Below are 20,612 nucleotides of genomic sequence, written 5' to 3' on the forward strand. Positions count from 1 at the left end.
TTTTCAGTCTTCACAGACATGGATTTCTTTAGAGAGATATGATGCTGTTACTTGTAATTTTCGGTAAAGGGTCTTCATATATACTGAAGTTCAGAAAACTTAGGGATTATATTAACCTACATAGCAAACATGCAGATATGGTTCATCCAATATTGTTTTATTTTTTTCTATTTCAAGTGAATTGTTTAGAGTATAAGTAGAAATAAAATCGATTTCATTTTTTTCAGTACTGCTCAAAATTATGATCTCGTTATTCTAAATCCTTAATCCTTAATTAAAGCATTAGTCTGTTTCATCTTACTGTAGATAGCTAGATAGGAAAAGATAAATACCAGCACTGACAATAAAAAAGCGTAGATTGATTTGCATAGATGTCCTTGCCCATAACACACTGTAAATAATTACCACGATTGCTGTATAAAACCCATTTATCTTATTTGATTTCAGAGTGTCATGAACATGATGCATGTTATAAGTATTCCATACTCCTTAATGAAAGTGAATCCACTGTCATGGATACAAAAAGTCTGTCAGTACAAAGGTAAGGACCAAGAATAGAAATATGCTTGATAGTCAAAGTCAAAAGCACAAATTGGTAATACAGCTGTATAGCTTTGATATGTGTATTAGTAATCTTCCCATTCTAATTGCAGCGAAAGTTGCCTGTGTAAAATCCAGAGACATGCACTGGGCATTGGTGGCACATCGAGATCAGAGGGACATCAACCTCTCCTCCCTGCGGATGCTGATAGTGGCTGATGGTGCAAACCCATGTAAGGCCTGTGGGGAATAAGGAGTGTTTCCTGTTTTGCATTTTAAGTTTCAATCTTCAGTCATCTTAGCTAAAATATTTACAAAGTGTAGGGCTTGTTTACTGCAAACTGTATGATATTTATAGAAATAGTGATTAATTTTGGATTTCTTTACATATATTTTTCTTCAACTAATCCTGAAGCAAACTTGATATTCCATGTAGCATAAGTTGCAGTAAATCCAGTTTAGTTTAACATGACAGTGTTAAAGACTGAAGTAAATAACCTTAAGCTATAGAAAGGATCAGAACATTTCTTCTGAATGATGATGCTTGAATGCAGAAGTAACTTAGAATTTTAGGGTAGTACTCTAGCCTAGAGAACTACATCTGGATCACTTCGTGACAATGGCATCAACTGTTTCCCTGTATTATTTGAGACACCAAGGTATAGGTGTTTTTCTTGTTTGTAGTAGTTTTTCTTTGAGCTTCTGAACTAAATCTTCAATTAATTTCATCCTAAAAAAGAAAACTGTAATGAAATTCATACTGTAAATCTGGCAGTAATGGCATTTCTACATAAGCATAGTGAGAGAACTTAATGCTCAAAAATCAGTCTTTATTCTCTGTACTCATAGACAACTGTAAATACACATATATAGCTGTAGCAGCTATGACTTCTTTCTGGGTAGACATGGATCCATTTTATATTTTTTCTTCTGAATAGCATATATATTTGATACTAAGTTTGCAGTTTGAATAGCATCACTTCAGAAACCAGTTGGTTTTCTCCTCTGATTTTTTTTTCCTTTATCTTAGGGTCTATTTCTTCCTGTGATGCATTTCTCAATGTCTTCCAAAGTAAAGGTCTGAGACAGGAGGTCATTTGTCCCTGCGCTAGTTCTCCGGAAGCTCTCACTGTGGCCATTCGAAGGTACGGTGTCACACCAAATGTATGTGGCCATTTGAAAAGAAATGAAAAATGTATTCCAAATATGAACCTGCATACTTACCTGCTGAATGACATTTTTAGTAATCAGTTTGTTTATGTCCGAAGAAGACAAAAAGAATTTGTGGAGTATTAGTTTAACTTCAGAGTGCTTTGTAGTATAGTTCCCATTTTATCTGATTTTAAATGAAATAGCTAATTTTGTAAAAAGAAGTGGGAAAATGCCATCGTAAGCATAAAATTAATTAAAGTGTGGGGATTTAAGTAGAATTGCTATCAAGGAAAATCATGCTTTAAAGTAGTCTGTTTAAAGAGAATTATGACATTCTGCAGGTTGTTTTTGGCTGACTGACGCTTTTTAACCATTCTTAGACTCTCAGTAATCATCTGGAAATTCCCTTTGAGTCTGGAGGGTTTGTGCCTAGAAATAAAATTGATAAATTGTAGTAAAAGTGGTAAGCCTTATGTACACGAATGTCAGTATGCAGCAGTCACCTGTCATTAGTGTTACAGCACTCAGTAAATGGCATAACTGTTGTCTGGTTTGGCGGAGCTCTCCAAAAATTGTGCCTTGAACAGTAGGTGCTTTGTTTTTAAATTCCGATTATTACAGCCGTTTATAATTGTTTCACATGTTAAAACACGCAGTATGAAAGTGTAAAGCACTGTAATAGCATTAAATAAAATACTTCCTGCTACAGAGTTTAAAATACACTGTCCAAGTGAAATTTAATTAGGTTTTCATTTAGCGTTCTAATGAAACATCACAGGAAGAAAGGCATGAGGCCAAGAGTGTGGGTGACTTTCAGCCACCTCATTATTAGCTTGAAGCAGCCAAAAGTTCTCCAGGAGGGTTGTGTCCTCTCCAGGTTAGTGGTCTTTCAGTGAACTCCAGGATCTCAGAGAGCCCTTCATTCAGCTCCACCAGCCTGTTCTCAGCTTGGTACCAAGGACTACATTGGTCTTCCCTTGCGATGGGTTTCCCTGCCACAGGCTGTGCAGACCCTCACTCCCTTGGAATGAGCTCTTGCTTGTCAGTGCAGAGAGGAGGTGGATGGGCAGGGGACGTCGCTCGTGCTGAGCACGGGTTAAGAGGAGAGGGTTTTCATTTCCTACACTACCTCTGGAAAATCTGCCCCAGGTCACAGGTTATGGAGTGGGAAAACTCGCTGTATCTCAATATGCAATATCACAGTATCACAGTATGTTTGGGATTGGAAGGGACCTCAAAAGATCATCTAGTCCAGTCCCCCTGCTGGAGCAGGAACGCCTAGGTGAGGTCACACAGGAACATGTCCAGGTGGGTTTGAATGTCTCCAGAGAAGGAGACTCCACAACTCCCCTGGGCAGCCTGTTCCAGGCTCTGTCACCCTCACTGAGAAGAAGTTTCTTCTCAAATTTAAGTGGAACCTCTTGTGTTCCAGCTTGATCCCATTACCCCCTGTCCCATCATTGTTTGCCACCGAGAAGAGCCTGACTCCATCCTCATGGCACTCACCCTTCATATATTTATAAACATTAATAAGGTCACCCCTCAGTCTCCTCCAAACTAAAGAGACCCAGCTCCCTCAGCCTTTCTTCATAAGGGAGAATGGTGTGCTGGTGTGCCCTTTCTAGACTTGAAGTCTACGCTAGTAACCATCTGAATCACTAGAGGTTGACTTTCAAATTCCCTAGCACTGAAAGCTTACATAAAAAAAAATATATTAGCACATAAAATAGTGGATAATTAAAAAAAAAAAAAAGGCATTTTTATCTTCAGTGCCTCACTGTGTAATTATAGAGCAGTTCTTACTACAGTGAATGTTACTGAACACGTATCTCCTTTTTTTTGAAGTCTGTTTAATGGTAGGATAATACCAGCTGAACTTGGAAGCTTTAGTATTTTTCACTTTATTCAAGCCATCTCCACTGACAGTAAAGTCGTTATCATACAAGTTCCAAAGAGTTACAGCTGAAGTATGCATTAAAATGACTCCCTGCAGAGCACAGATCCAGATTGCTCCCTGTTAATGCTCCGGCTTTCAAAATCTATGGTGTATTTTTACTGATCTTCCTGCAAGAATGAGTAACAAAACCAGTTCTCAGTTGAAATACCCTGATAGTTTAGGAAAAGGCAGTCAGTAACAGACTAAAAGGTACTTTAACCTTGGAGCTGAATCATAAAGCCTAATATTTAAAGAAATGTGTCATGCAAATAATTCTTTATGATATTTCCCTTTCATTTACTGCATATTAGTCTGAACCCACTTGCTTAAGGGAATGCAAAAGTTTAAGAACAGGTCTTTACTCATTTAAATGACTGGCAAAAAATAGAGGTGAAATAGATTATGCCTGTAAATGGCAGTAGTAACTGTTCTCAAAATACTCTACAGCTACTCAGTATGAACAAATCAGCTTTGCAGTAGAGGCACATTGTCCTTCTTTGATGGTTAAGGAAACTAAAGGGGTAGGTTTGTCTGGTGGTTTAAGCTAAATTTACTTAGCATATGAGGTAAGTGGAATTATGCCTTTGTTTAGTTGCTCCTACCTTAATCAAAGAATTTATCTCTGTCTAGCAAACAGTTTTACAGAATTTTAAATCCAGTATTAGAAATATTGAATGTGTAAAGAAAATTTAAAATGTGATATCATAGAATTATAGGATCATTTTGGTTGGAAGAGACCCTTAAGATCATCAAGTCCAACCATAACCTAACTCTACCACTAAACTATGGCCCTAAGAACCTCGTCTATACGCCTTTTAAACCCCTCCAGGGATGGTGACTCCACCACTGCCCTGGGCAGCCTGTTCCAACGCCTGACAACCCCTTCTGTGAAGAAATGTTTTCTAATGTCCAATCTGAACCTTCCCTGGCGCAATACACAGGACAAAATAAGATGCCAGATATTACATCTGCACACCTGCTGCCATTGCACGGTGCTTCTTACTAACCTGTTGTTAGGCAAAGCTGTTGTCTCAGCTCAGGCCACTGCAAGTGTAGCTCCACTGGCCAGTCCCCCACCGTGATCCTTGCCGGCCTTGTACCTGCAGCTTCCCTCCCCGGCACCCCAGCCTGTCCACAGCCGGTGGCTCTCACAGCCTCACCTGCACTTTTTGGCAGTCTTGGGTGTGATAATTAATGCAAGAAAAGGTATGTGATGCTGTGATGAAAATCTAGATGGCCCCTGCACCCAGAAGGTTGTGAGAAGCTGCGTGTGCCTGCAAGAGACTTTTCTTCTCATGAGCAGTAAAATGTGTGTTTTGGGGAGCAAGAGTGAGAAGAAATTGATCAATAATCTCACTAAAAGTTCCCTTTACATGATGGGAATGTTATTTATCACAGCTGCTTGTTTACTGGCACCATTTGTTATGCTCTAATGCATTTTCAAGCGTGCCCACATCCTTCTTTGTTGACACCGTCACTTGAGAAATATGCTTTGTAAAACCTATTAATTGAAATTTATAGTGCAGATCACTGCAAGGCTTACGTGAGTATACTTGGCCAAGGCCCATCTAGTACTTCAAGCACAGTAGAGGAGAAATATCATATAGAAGGACATTAGCTGATAAAAAATGGTTATGTTAAAATGGACTATTTAGGAAAAATGCACGATCTTGAACTAAATGTTGGCTTTTTTATCCATCTTGAAAATAGCTGGAGGCTGGCTATCTATCTACATGGATGCATTATCCACACTCAAATCAGCATCACGTTACCTTCCAGTTTCACATTTTAAAATGCAGGACAGTGTAAGAATCTTCCCTGACATGGAAAGCCCTGACATATTCCCTTGACTTAGTAACTTGCATACGTCAACATCTGTTTGCTCAAGGCTCACTCTACATACATACAGTTGTACTGATACAGCAGGTGGTTTTATATTGGAACAAGTTGACAGACAGTGTGTGCTGATGCCGTGGAATTGTACGGCGTGTCGGTGGTGAATCTGAGCAAACAGGCATTACAAAGAGGCCACATCCACAACACTTTGACCATGAAGGTGTAATTTGTTTTAATTTTCATGGCGTGAATTAGAATAGGAAGAGTTCCATTATATGTGCTAGAACAGAGATGGTGAAGTCCTTGCAGCTTCCACAGATGTTTTGCAGTGGGTCTGTTACAATCTTAATTTCTTCTGCTTACTAATTTTAAATGCTTAAATATTGGGAGTGGGTAGTCATATCTGTGATTTAAACACAGCATACTTGTACACTAATCTTGGGTTTGATACCAGTGTGCTAGAGTTGGGCATTTAGTCTGACAGGTGAGTTCATTCTCCTGGGTCACCCCAAAGTAGGTAACACGGTTTATTGAGTAATTTACTGATAAGTTCCAAATATGTACAGTGCAGTTTCCCTCCACATCATCTGCACTGCCTTTCGGTATGTTTAAAACAACGCAAAAGGCCTTTACTTGGGTAATCAAACAACCTTTATGAACCTATCTGAAAATTAAATACAAGTTGTTTTGGGTAAACATTAGGTGTTACTTTCGTCTCGGCAGCCCCATACATATGAGAGAGTTGACAGACAAAATTACTCAGAACTTACTGCAAAACAGGATTCTGTCAGGTCTAGTAGGGGAAGAAAGAAGGTGAAATATTAAACTCTCAAACAGAGGAGTAGTTGCAATAGTAGTCTGTTAAGAATTCTCTTACGACTGCCTGCTAGTTCACTGATGTTCCAACCCATGGTTGCAGGCCAACAGATGACAGCAACCAGCCTCCGGGCAGAGGAGTTCTGTCCATGCATGGTCTCACTTACGGAGTGATTCGAGTGGACTCTGAAGAAAAGCTTTCTGTTCTGACTGTCCAAGATGTTGGCTTAGTGATGCCAGGAGGTAAGGAACTTCCTTTGAAACATACTGTGATTCATCCGTTTAAGTAATTAGCTGTAGAAAGTCATAGGTGGGCATACTTTGCAAGCTTTGGGATTAGAATATGTTGTACTTGAAAACATTTTAGTCCAAAAGCATTACCTTGTAAACCTTGATGGTTTGGAAATCCCAAGATTTCCTCTCTCCATTTCCCTCAGTGTCTGTCTTTACTCGTGTTAGGGGTGTGCTTTAAACAACCGGTCACCACATCAGAACATCCATTCCTTAACTGTGAGATACTGGTACAGAAAATAAGGAGGTTGGATTCTGATGTTTGGAAGCTGTAAATATCCATAAGCCTGACCCAGATGAGACTTGGTAGTGAAATTTTTCATAACCTACGCTAAGGATCAACAAAATTGCTCTCTGAAGGCTTGAAGAATGTTTTTCCAAAGATCTTGTGCTATCACCCCATTATGAGAAAGAGGAGATATGACTGAACAGTTCATGTTGATAAATTCAAAGTATATATTCTAAAGATGAAGATAAGATTTTTCATAAGAGAGCTAGATTTTAAATGAGATGTTATAGAGATTAGAAAAGGAGAAAACTGTAGTTTTTCATAAGAGAATGTCTGTTATGCACCAAAGGAATACAACATACTGATGCATCTTATACAGTTTCAGTTGAACCACTTGAAATAAAGGACGATAAGATTGGTTGTTGTCTAATAGTTTTCATTTAAGATATTATTGTAGATGTACCATCTTGCACTTCATACTACATTCTGATTGTTTTAATAAAAGTGCACACTCTTGTTTATTCTCAGAGTGACAGAAAGGTCATTCAAGATTCTTTACAATTGTACTTAAGAGTCATACTGATTCATTTCTCGTCTCCCTTGTTCATCATATCCTCTTTCCACATGCAAAATCTACGCATGCTGGACTCCAGCTCCAGGGATTGCAGCTAAAGCGGCGTACCTGATTCTGATTCACACAGCTGACACATGAAATAGTGCTTCTTCCTCAGACCAGTGCTTTCTAATCCCTCCCATTCGGCTCCTGCCGTCTCTGCAGTCCTGTAAGGCCGGGGAGAGTCTGAGCTCTGATAAATTCATAGTAAAACCATCATACTAGGCTGCTAGAATATCTTCATCTTTGGTATGGTGTTACTTGCTACTTTGGGAGAGGTGGATTTCCTGGTTGCCTGCCTCCCTGGCAGTAAAATTATTATCAAGAACTCCATTAGGGTATTTCATTTTACACTGACTGTAGCAAATCTGCTCTTCAGTGTGCAAAACTGGGAACACGCTCACATTTCACAGCAATATTACAAAACAACTGAAATTTTAGAGAGCAAGTCAAATTAGGTTTTGTTATCAGTGTAAAGACTGAGTTTACATAAAGATCTTTGCATTCTTTGAATAAATAGTATTTATAATATAAATAACCTTTATAATGTTGAACAGCTTAATGTTTGAGAACACAAATATTAGACATTGGTCTACATATAATTTATTTGTTTATGTCAACTCCACTGTGATGTCTTTCCCATAGCATTTATGTTATTCTATAGCTCATTTTATAATATTTTTTAATGTACTTTTCTCTCCTTCCAGCTATAATGTGTTCAGTGAAGCCAGATGGGATTCCTCAGCTTTGTAAAACAGATGAAATAGGGGAACTTTGTGTGTGTGCTATTGCAACGGGTACATCATATTATGGACTCTCGGGCATGACCAAAAATACTTTTGAGGTAAGCTGACCAAAAAATGCTCTATAAAATCCTTCCTTGTTAACTTTTTCTACTTTGAGATAAGATTTGACATAAAATATTGATAGTAATAATATCAGAATAGTAATAATAATCAATGCATGTGGCTTGGGACCTGTACTCTAGCCAGATAATCTGCACTGAAACCCATTTCATTAAGTGCAATAGCAGATCTTTATGTGGGTTTAGTTTTGGCTCTGAAGAGCTTTTACTTTAATTTTGAAAGAAGATACCAGGGGCTGAAATAATCCGAAGGAAAGCAGGAAGAAAGACAGAGTTCAAAAGGTAATACTGAACAAGTCTACGAGCTAACTACGTGCACTGTTCGATGGTTGCGAACAGTGGGGAGGCTGCTGGGTATCTTTGAAAAGCACTTTCCAACGTTTCCACAACTCAGCCAGTATTAAAGGCTTGCATTTATACAGAATCCTGACAGATATGCTCTTCAAGAGGTATCTGAATACCAAAGATACCTTTTCCTAATCAGTCCCCACCTGCTTTTGTTTGAATTGCCTCAGGCAAACGCCTCTTTGCTTTGTGGAATCTGTTTTCCAGTAGGTTTCAGCCCCAGTGCAGACATCTGTATTGATAGCTCTGTTGTACCTGCTCACTTGTTGTCATTAACTTCTGCTGAAGTCAGTATAACAGGCTCAACAAATCAGAAAAATACTAAACAAATGATCTGAGATTTTTATCAGGTTTTGATCCTTTTCACTTTGAATATTTGAGAAAATAGTTAAGAAAAATACATCTACATTTCCCTTAATAAATGCTCTGGTATTACCATTTCTAATAGACCAAACATGACTAATATCTCCTGCAAAATGCAGATCTGAGTGTTTTAAATGCTATACATTAAATGGAGACTAGTGGATATGATTCTCCATCCTGTTATTGAAGCCAGGAATCCTACTATGCTGTTCTGATCTGAAATTTGTTGATAGCTGATTACTGTGGTACAGGTACAATGGGCAATACCCAGGGTGAATGATAATCCAAGATTTGATGTATTTCAGGGTAGAAAGGTACTTATATTCATTTTGTAGTACTTGCTGTAATTGGAAAATCATTCTTAATTCATAACTGGTTCTGTAGTTTAACAGCACATTTAGACAGATTTAGACTTATTTCTAACGGTAAGCAAATAAATTGCCATTGAGTGAGCAGGACCATTTATTTTTAAATTTAAGCACGTTCTTAAGAGCCCTCTCCAAGTAGGTCTCTTTTCTGTTTTACTGTGTAATTAATGTTGCACGTATTAGAGAGTCAAAGAGTTTTGTGTTCCTGAAGTGAATTATGGCTGAGTATATAAGAGCATTAAATCTGTTCAGTAAGAGTCACCCATGGACATCTGACAGCAGAATTTGACCTTTCTTTTTAGATGAGCTTTAAAGGACACTGTACAGCCATGGTCTTCCACTTGCCATTGTCTTAAATAACTTGCCTTTAGACTATTGTAGTTTAACGAAGCGGTGGCAGGGAAATGTTGTGTCACAACGCAGCTCGAAGTGGCTCATGTGCCAGTGGAAATCTCTCCTGTGGAAGTCACATGCGTGTCTGGTGTTCAGACATTTAGAAAGGCTCTGTATAGGGCTGTATTTGCACTTTTAGATGTGCTACAAAAGGCATCATCACTGGTAGTGTGAGGAGTTAATCGACCTTAGATAAAAATGTGGTCAGCTGCAAGAGTCATTAATGTACGGTACCTTAAAATACTTCACTTCTAGCCCACTTATTTGTCTGTACTGTTCTGCAGATGAGCATGAGGTACTGTAATGTTTATGATTTAATCCCAGGTAACCTGCGCATAGCACCTCAGGTCAGCCGCACTCTGCACAGCATTTCTTTTTTCGTTCAATAGCGTTTATGTTGATTTTTATTTTTTTAAGGTCATGAATGATTTACAGAGCCATGGTTAGGGAAAATGTGGATGGTAAACAGAGTGGGATTGAATGTGCTGGAATTCAGGTAACGAAAATTACACACACCAGCCTAGAAGTTTCCTGACACTCCCTTTATGGCCAGTGAAGAGTAAAGAGCATCACCAGTGACCTATTTACTTCATTCCAGAAGAGCCATCTGAGAACACACGCCTGAGATATTTTGCAGCATGATCTCTGTGTATAGAATTGAAGATTTCTGTTTCTCTGTCTTACAGGTGTTTCCTATGACCAGTTCTGGTGGACCTATCACTGAATATCCTTTTATAAGGACTGGACTACTAGGCTTTATAGGACCAGGTGGACTTGTCTTTGTTATTGGCAAAATGGATGGTTTGATGGTGGTCAGTGGAAGAAGACATAATGCTGATGACATCGTAGCAACAGCGCTGGCCGTGGAACCAATGAAATTTGTCTACAGGGGAAGGTTTGATCCTTTCTTTTCTGATATTATGTAGAAATCCTTATATGGCTTAGACCAGGTGTAGGTGACCCCAGATGCTTTCGGAAGGCGGTGCCTAACTTGCATCGTTTCTGTTCATATTGCTAGAACCAGGAGACAACAGAAGGAAGCATAACGCAGCGTTGAGGCAGACTTTAGACACCAGGGTCCGAAACTGTGATTATTAAAATTTCCAGTTGAACAGCTGGTTAATTCTGAAGGTGTTGACTCAACAGGATCCTTTCTGTCTGAGTTTAACATTTTCAGTATGCGTAACACTGAAGTTCTTGAAGATGACAGCGGTTCCTTGTGTGGTCTTCACAATGTGCTGAAACTGAGCAGGAGACCTCTAAAGCTTCTGAAAGGCCCAATGCCGTAACGTGCTCACACTTGATCCCGTGGCAGACCTCTCACAAAATGAAGTTGCAATTACTTTCTTCTGAGATGGAGCCAAAGAACGTGCTTATGCTGGTTGTTATACAACACCACAACCACCTTGGTGTGACCCACATTTAGTGCTTTTCTTATCCCAGGAATGTTCACTTCACCAACCCTGCTGTGACATTACACCTGTTATTTACATGATTCTAGAACAAAGGTCCCTATTTCTTCTCCAGAGGTTATCCAAACTGTTCTTGTTGCTTTTTCCCCATAAATAAAATACAAATTGATGCACCGACTGTCTGAGTAATAGATAACAAAATCATAGTTACGGAGAATTAACTCAGAAGACAGGTTTTTCCCTCTGTCCTGGCTTTAAATACTCTTCTCTCCTTCTCTCCTATAGAATAGCAGTGTTTTCAGTGAGCGTGCTGCACGATGAAAGGATAGTTATTGTTGCTGAGCAAAGGCCAGATTCCACAGAGGAAGACAGTTTTCAGTGGATGAGTAGAGTTCTCCAGGTAATGTTCTTTATGTATGTTTGGAAGCTATTTTTTTCTGCCGTATATTCTTTTTATTGATCTTTCAGGCCCCCAAGGTAACTGACATTTGTCTTTGAGTAATTATAAGTCCACCTTCAGTTGCATTTGCACCTAATGAGCACAAAATTAGATTCTTCTGAGTGAAAGTTCCTATCTGGGCCACACATATCCAGAGAATGATTGTTTTTCTAATCAGAATACTATAAGAAAACAAGGTTGAATTGAAGTAAGTAATAGCAAGGAGAGAGTAGAGTACAGTTGGTAAGGATATAGTCATTCATTACTTCAGAAGGGTCATGAATGAATGTATTACACACCCGTACTGTCAAAAGCTACCAAAGTCTCTTACTAGACAGTTATTGTCACTGATATGGAGTTGACCTCATCAAAAGTAGATATACATACTGAACTAGATATCCAGATTTTTTTTTTAATCAGTGGGATAGAATTATGTGTTTCTAGTGCACCATGTGGATAGTTGAAATAAACTGAATGAAACACAGTCTAAAAATGCCAATTCCTCTCTGCTGAAATGAAGGGTTATTGATTATCTCCGATCTGGGTATCTAAGTGAAGTGATCTGAATAGGTGCAGAGGACACCTATTGCAAGGAATCCCATTTTGGCTGTCTGGTGGCTTGTGCAAGACATGTACCACTGTGAGGAAACCCACCTTAGTGGTGGTGCTCAACAGTCTGACCAGAAGACAGAAGCTACAGAATACTAAAAATTCTGATCTTCTCCTTATATACAGCAGTCCAAGTTAAGGCAAAATCATTACCATACTCAAAATTTTTTCAGCTCTGATGTCTATACACAAAAAATGAGATATTTTAGATAGCGGTCATCTTCCATCTCCTCTGTCTCCAATTCTTGCTCAAAAGCAACAGGTTTAATGGAGATGTAGTCAAATTAAGTCTGTCTGTTGCTACCTTGTGAAATGTTCTCAGCTCTGTCTACAGCTGGTCACCTGTCATTTCCACTTTCCTACCTTCCATTCTGTCCTTCCTCAAGGACTCTTCTCTGGTAAATATAGTGCAAACATCTTTTTCTGCTTTACCCAAGAGCCAAAGAAGATCCCGCACAATTCAGAGATGTTTTTGTTCATTACTGCTCTGTACGGAATAAGAAAAGGAATCTGTCTACTGTATCCTTGAAGAACTGAACAAATAAGCTTTCATCCATCTCAAGACAGGTTTATTCTCTCTATTTATTTAAAAAATAGCTACATTTCATGCAGCTAGAGGCATCTCATGTTCACAGTAGATGTAAATTATTACCAAGAAAAGCTAGAACCTCCAGCTTGTGCATCACACAGAAAGCCTTTGAAGCACCTAGTAACACCTGGGGCAACTATTGTAGAAGGAAAGGCTTTTGGATTGTCTGTGCTTTGGTAATTTTTATGAAGTAGCAAGCTCCCAAAGAAAAGATTGGAACTCTGGACTGGCACTTCTGTTTTGTCAGCTACGGATTTTTGTGACTTTTAGAGAAATCATGTCTTACACCATCGTAGCTGATAGAATTCAGTACTGCACACTGTGGGAGTCCTGAATAAAGTGACTCCTGCCAAAAGTCAGTCCTGTTACTCCGAGTATGATCAAGTCACAGCAGTGTCTGAGAATGGTAGGCCATATATCAAAGGGCACATGTGTGTGGCTGCTTTCATCACCCGTGTGTGCAGTCTGCCACTCTGTCATATTCACCATGTGAACAAGAAGTTTCTGGTTCTGCTTCAGCTGAGCGCGGAGCTGGAGGACAGAAGCCAGGAACATGTGGGGTGCCTTGTATCTCCTTCCCAATCGAGTTTTAATGACAGATGTCAGGAAGCGGTAACCAGTTGTATCTGAATGATCTGCTAGTGATGAGCAGCATGATGAAATCACACTGGTGTCATGACTCTCGGTGACATCCATGATAACAAACTCTACTGAACTGATACTCATTTCTGCTGCTATTTGCGAGACTCATGCAGAGCTTGGGAGAGAGTGCTCCGGTTGGCTATAGAATCTCTTGAGAGTAGTGGAGGAGGAGGAGGATATTTTAGCGACAGTGTGAGTGACAGGACACCAGCAGTTCAGTCAGGTGGATCCTAGATACTCATTTATCTGCTGCAAACTGATGTGACCCTTCACCAGGGCTGTGTTTCCTGTACCTGGCAGGCTGGACGTTGGTTTTACCAGTGCCAGTGCACTGGCAGGGCTCAACAGGTCTGGGCAAAGCTAGGAGATCTCCAGCAGAACTGGAGAATTTTGTTGGAATGAGGTGTTTTCTGAGCTTGAACAACCGCAATCAGGAGTGTCTGCAAGTTCTGGTATCCCTAATCCATTTTCTCAATGGAACAGAGGGGTGAAGATTTCAGGTACTCTGTTTACTTCTGGATGGATAGAGTTATATAGAAAACCAAGCCATCTCATCAAGAGACATAAATGCCAGCAGTATTAAAACAGACTGGTACTCTTCTCTCTCAGAATTTTAGGACTCCATTCATCAGTGCTTATCCTTGTGAAACAAAGTCATTCCCTGCTGCAGAAATGTGCTAAACTCAAAAGTGTGAAAGGTGACAATTCTGAATGAACCATGACATTTGATCAGGCGTTGTGCCGCAGAGGCAGCTGTCAAAGGAGACAGTTCACAAGTCCCCGGGGTATCGTTGGGTATTGCACCCCTCATCCCACTCCAGCAGGGTGTTGCTTTCTGTTCACCAGCTCTAGGAGCCACACTGGTTTACGTTTGAATAAGAGTGGTTACTTGCCCTTTGATGCTTTTCCTTCAAGCTGGTGTCAGGTGAGGATCCCATGATTTACCACAGCTTTTCAGAACCTACAAATACCATTATGATTAGGAGGTTATGATGGTTTCTGCCAGGAATATGAGACATTATGTGTTGGCTGTCATAGATACCTCGCTATTGCTGATCTTTCAGGTGAGGTTTCTGTAGACCAGCAGCAAGGTCTTCCAGTACTACTGTGAGATCTACCACTACTAAAACAACAATCTTTGTAACATGAGTAACTGCTTTATTATTCTTTCTTACCAACTTTTGCAATCAAATCAATAAAAAAATGAAGCAAACAGAAGCCAAAAGGAAAGCTTTTTTCTCCTTAGAGGCTCTGTAGAAGTGATCACTAATGTATTGGTTTACACCTAGGTACATAACTATAAATGATTATTTGATTCTCAGAATACAGATTGTATCTTCAAGGCAACTAATGTGTACATTCATTTTTCACACAGTTAAAAATTAAAATGCAAGTTAAGTAAATTATATTTTTGAACACTGAACTACTCCTTAGAGGAGCTGCCTGTAATTTGTTTCTCAGTCTGCATGGGTGTCTGAAGTTGTTTTTCTAACTGACTTGCTGCAATTTTTGTTACCAATATAAGGAAAATTATTACTGCAAATGTATACGGAACTAAAATCCAAGTGCATGGATATTCATGTTTACCTAAATAAATTACATAGATCCTGTACATTATGGATTTCTTGAAAGTGATGCAGTTTACTCCACTGGTGAGACAATGAATTTGGTTACTATAAGAGTCAAAGATACTTATTTTTCAGTTTTTCATTCACCAGATATTTTTTCAAGTGGATAGTTTCATAGCTGTCCCTTATGTTGTTGTCATTTCCCATTCCTACCTGACAGTCTTTTACACAGTAATCAGGGAGTGAAACAGTTATTATCTTAGGAAAAAAGCTAAAAAATCATAAGCTACAAACATCAGTAGGCATACGGAGATATATGTGCAACCTTTGAAATTTTTCTTTGCTCTGCAGGATGGACAGAATGTGACAGGAATCCTTTGAATTTTCATTCTAAGTGTGCAGGTTAAAATCAGTTTCACATGAACTGCCAGCCCATTTTAGTGATAAATCTCCAGGATACATGCGACTAATGTGTGCCTAAGAGGGATGCCTAGATGGCATTTCTTTAATAGATTTCTGTGTATTTATCTCCAGGTTTTTGTTTGCTTTTTTATCTTCTGGGATGCTAGTAATAATGTCAGCGTTACATTTCCGTCCACCTGTTCCCACTGAAAAGAACCTCCTTATCACTGACATTGCTGAAGTGTCTTTCCACTGCCAGTTAATTATTAGGGTTGTTTTACACAGTAATTCAGAACAACATGTGCTTATTAGAATAATGAAAAATTAGCCTTTCATTAAAATCGACTTCCTGCTTTATTTAGGCTATTGACAGTATTCATCAAGTGGGAGTCTACTGCTTAGCACTCGTCCCAGCAAACACGCTTCCCAAGACGCCGCTGGGAGGAATCCACCTGTCAGAAACCAAACAGCTCTTCTTGGAAGGGTCGCTGCATCCTTGTAATGTGCTGATGTGTCCCCACACATGCGTCACAAACCTGCCCAAACCAAGGCAAAAACAACCAGGTAGGACGGGTGAAGGCCAAGGGACCATGACTTGGCCTGGTGTGTTCATGGTACTGTATGGAGTGAAATCAAGTAGCTTTTACTGCAGGTGGGGATCAGCTCGATCAGCTGTTCCTATTAAACATTCCAGGTGTGTTGAGAACATCATGGGTTTGGCAGAAACTAGAAGTACCTTCTCAAATAGTTCAAGGAAAAATGCTCCAAAAACGTAAGTCCGGTAAAGGTGAAAACATTTTTAGCAGTCCACAAGGCACTACTGAGATCACAGCTGGCATTTTTTGTAAATTCCTGGTCAATATTGTTTAAAGAGGAGGGACTGAGGCCAAAACAGAGAATAAAATCTTGTCTTATTTGAAGGCTGAGTTTGTAAATTAAGAATAGAATTAGACTAGATGATCTTTTGAGGTCCCTTCCAATCCCTAACATCGTGTGTGTGTGTGTGAATAGAGAGGAAGAGAATTGTTAACACTAAATAACAGTTTTGGAACAAGATCAAATACTTAAAAACTGGTCATGAATAAATTAAACCCGAGAATGAGGTTAAAGGTTTTTACCTGAGTAGGGAGGTCCTGGATAATTCTTACAGCAGGTATATTTGAGAGGAAACCCTAACCAGGTTTAAAATGGCTATTTGGAAGGTCCGCCACACTTTATGGAGAATATTGGATGAAGTGGTGCAGCAAGGTACTGATTCAAGAGCCTGAGAAAGCCCTTGTGGGTGGCTGTAGTCCAGTTGCTGGTGACTCGTGCCCAATGAACGAGCAAACTTTAGCAAATTTTTGACTTTGAGTCCAATTGCAAATCTAAGTACTCAGATTAATTTCAAGGATCTGTAGCCTCTGGCTTAAGACCTGAATTCAGCTACATTAGACTAAATGTTGGTTACTTTCCACTTTGGAAACCAGGTTGGGATATGAAGCGGTTTTACCCCCAAGATTTTGAATGTAGGCACTGTCCATCATGAATGCAGTGCAAGTTTGCCAAAACTGTCAGCATTTTCTGTTTTAAAATCTTTGGGCAAGCACTTCAGAAATCAAAACCATAATCTCAGTTTGCAGATACGGGGAATGTCAGACATTAACAGTGACTCCCACTAACTTAACAAAAATGATGAAGCCTTTAACTGCAGCACTCACTTTGGTATTTCCTTGTTGCTACTTCACAAAGTAATCACTGAATTAGGATCAGCACAGTGTAGATATTACAGATAAAAGAGGTATACATTATATGTCACTGTGGTAAAAGCAATGCCAGGAACGCAGAAACCAAACTGATAGCATCACATTCTCCCATTTTGCGTAGCTTTGACATACCCAGAGGATATTGCTTTCATCTTTTTAAAGCAGAGTAGTTTGTAGATGTTCTCTATTGTACATTATCTGGTTACTTGCCCATCTCATATTGTGACAACTATACGACATACCATCACTGAGATGAAGCTTGGACAACATAGACTAGAAGTAAAGCCTGGTATCACTTGGAGCTTATCAGTAATCCGTGCTGGAGAAGCAGAAAATGTTAACATGAGCATAAATGGTATCTGTGAGACTGGTGTATTTCCCTAATGGCAGCAACATAACATCAGTGAAATGCACCTCATGGGAAGGTATCAACCGCAACATCTTCCTTTCTTCTAAAGTTAAATTAAATTATTTTTCTCCAGTCTCCATCTTATGCTAAAAGGCTTGCTTATATTTTATCATTTGCACCATCCGCCTTTCTAATCCTTGTCATTTTGTCTTTATGGCGTTACAGAATTACTAATTGCAGTTTAGCGCAGGGAACAGAAGAGAGAAATAGGAACATTGTCCCTGAAGCTTTGATACTTATCATCTGGTTTAGGCACTCAAATGGGCATGCCTACGTTAGGAGCTGAATTTTCCAAGGATTCCTCATATCAAGGCAGACAGAATGCACCTCTGGCTGTAGAGAGCCCATGCTAAATGGTCAGAGAGGAGCAATGGTACGTTTAGAGAGGAGAAATCCACGCCTGCATATCTTCCAGTTACTTCTGGTCCATCAGGCAAAGTGTGTGTCAACAGGGAAGTGCTCAAGGTTTGGTGTTGTGGGCAGCAGTGAGGAAGATACCATTTAATGCAAAAGAAATAAAAAGAATTTTGATCCACAAGCGAGGGATTTTTACTGCACTTAGCACATTTCTGATTTATTCTAGAAATTGGCCCTGCCTCTGTGATGGTGGGGAACTTGGTCTCTGGAAAAAGAATTGCACAGGCCAGTGGTAGAGATCTGGGGCAAATAGAAGATAATGATCAAGCCAGAAAGGTAAGCTAAACTTTTCTGATATGGCTTATATTTTGCTAGTTAGTAGCAGGACACTTAGCAGTACATAGATTGTATTATTATTATTGCAGAATTTGTTGATTGCTTTTTTAAGTTCATACAAATATTTCAGAACTGTCTTTACAAAGAAATATAAAATAGACATGAGGGGGCATCACTGAATTTCGTTTATATGGATTTTTCTATAAGTGTACATGGGACAACAGAACAAGCATGCTGGAAAGTGTTAATGGGACTTCTACCAGAAATCACCCTCTATTGTATCTTTTTTAATAGTTCGAGTGGAGTTCAGGGAATTTTGTGTGCATACATGGTCCTGACCTTATTTGTTATTTTGATCCTGTACAATTGAGTTGAAATTTGTGTCTTTTAGGGGCTTATGTGAGTAATGAAATTAGTAAGTTCTGTCTGTATAAAAATTTATATATTTATAGTAAGAAAAAGAGAGGAAGCTAGAGAATTAAAGTCGTGCTTAAGTTCAGAGATCAGTAAGAATTGCTTTGGAAGTATATGTAGTAATATACTATTCAATTCCAGAGAGGTCTCTGCCACTGTGCAAAAGCACCTTGCTGTAAATATATGTGGTGACAAGAGAATTAATTCATGTGTACTGCTTCTGGGCATTCATGTAAAATGTATCATATAAGAAAAACGGAGCTAAACTAGCAAAAATAGTTACATGGTTTTTAAAGCCAAAGAGTTATTTGGTGTCATGACTATCACTCTGCTTTATTTTAGTTCCTCTTCCTCTCTGAAGTGTTGCAATGGAGAGCTCAGACCACTCCTGACCACGTGCTTTACACTCTACTCAACTGCAGGGTAAGAAGCTCAGACCCTTTCTCTGGTATGGAAAACCGCACACTGGTATTCCAGCCGCACCTGCTTGCGCTATGGCTGAACGCGACCTTTCTGTTTCTTTTCTCATTAATACTCAGCTGTTATATTTAATGTTCACTGAGGCAGAGAAGAAAAGAGAATAATCATTGCCGGCTGACAAAATATAGATTGCTTTTGTATCACGCCTTACACATTTCTCATTTATTTTTCTACCACATCTATGTTGTGGGTGAGCTGGCACTGCAAATCTATTTCAGTACTGATCATTCCTGTACCAAAGAGTAGTATTTAATACTGCTCATCATCCTGATTTCCAATTTGAAAAGCACAGGCTTGGCAAAACCAGAGCATTTTCCCTAAATAAAGCAATAATTGTTGGTTTTGAGACTGGACCATCTCGGGGAGATGTGAGAATGGGTAAAGGGTGTAAGAGAGAAGAGGTATGTCTAGAATCCAACCAGGTCTGCAGAGGACCACTCCTAAATCTCTCTGCACAGGCTACATGAAGTGCCAGCCTGGCACAGCATTTCATTGCTTATCAAAAATTAGTTAATGCATGGCACGTGGTACAGAAATTGGCTTTACTAAGAGAGGGTGTTTGCAGACTCTGTGGCTGATTGTAGATGGCAGACCAATAACTCCCAAGACCACTGTAGAGAATGCGAGTCTGATTTCAAGCCATCCCACCACAGTCCATCGAGACATATCTGTCAAAAGTGGGGAATGTGCAGCATGTGAGGGTCTCCAGGAGAGGAGGGGTCTGGGGTGGCGCTGCTCCCCTGGGCCACCTGGAGCAGCTTGTCTTGTCTCAGCCCATGTGGTGCCTACAGCTGGGATGGGTTCTTAAACCTCCAGTAATTTGTGAACCTCTGTGAAATAACCACTTGCTGTATTTACAGGATATCCTTCTCCAGCCCATATTACCGTGCTGGTAGATAATAGTGAAGTAATAATGTAGTTGTCTGTGGCAAAGTAGAAAACTTGAGAGGCAACCCTGTTTATAGAGTCAATATTACACCATTAAAATAATGCACTGTTCTGTCCTGTAAGTTGGGAGCAAAGATGCTGTGAGAAAGAGACATTTAATACGTCCTGTCCCATCTCCTCCACACAGGCTCTTGCTTCTGGGCTTTAAATAAAGCCAGACTGCCCATGCTGGCAGAAAGGTTCAAACAGTGGGAGGGAGGGATATCACGTGGAAAACAAGCATTAACAAAATAATTTGTTGTTCCATAGACGTGAAAAAAATAGTTGTATTTTGAAATTCAGTTGCTCTGCTCTCAGTTGGGAGTAATCTTATTGCATGAAATTTGTCTGAGAGATGTAATGCTTTGTGGAGAGATTTAATGTTTTATGGAAAGGAGTTACAGGTTTGGTGGGCTTTAGCTTGGGCAAGTTTTGTTATCCATGTTGAATTCTAGTTCTGGTTTGTAATTTTTCCCTTTTTGTCTTCCTTGCACGTTGTCTGTACACTTTGTTCTAAAACATCCAGGCATCTTGCA

At 39.5% G+C, this 20,612-nt stretch overlaps 1 protein-coding gene across 1 annotated transcript in view; it reads left to right on the top strand.

The window, feature by feature from the left end:
* The window catches only part of DIP2C (disco interacting protein 2 homolog C), a gene marked incomplete at both ends in the record, with an annotated part of 321,625 nt that overhangs the window by 245,276 nt on the left and 55,737 nt on the right, over nucleotides 1-20,612 (top strand). The window contains 10 exons of the mRNA XM_080340151.1: nucleotides 448-541; nucleotides 654-773; nucleotides 1,571-1,685; nucleotides 6,384-6,523; nucleotides 8,121-8,257; nucleotides 10,434-10,642; nucleotides 11,445-11,559; nucleotides 15,771-15,972; nucleotides 18,146-18,255; nucleotides 19,012-19,092. Of these exons, the coding sequence (XP_080196277.1) occupies nucleotides 448-541; nucleotides 654-773; nucleotides 1,571-1,685; nucleotides 6,384-6,523; nucleotides 8,121-8,257; nucleotides 10,434-10,642; nucleotides 11,445-11,559; nucleotides 15,771-15,972; nucleotides 18,146-18,255; nucleotides 19,012-19,092 (1,323 nt within the window). The remainder of the gene's footprint in view (nucleotides 1-447; nucleotides 542-653; nucleotides 774-1,570; nucleotides 1,686-6,383; nucleotides 6,524-8,120; nucleotides 8,258-10,433; nucleotides 10,643-11,444; nucleotides 11,560-15,770; nucleotides 15,973-18,145; nucleotides 18,256-19,011; nucleotides 19,093-20,612) is intronic.

The sequence above is a fragment of the Nesoenas mayeri genome, assembly GCF_963082525.1.
Source record: "Nesoenas mayeri genome assembly, chromosome: 2".
Classification (NCBI taxonomy): Eukaryota; Metazoa; Chordata; class Aves; order Columbiformes; family Columbidae; genus Nesoenas; species Nesoenas mayeri.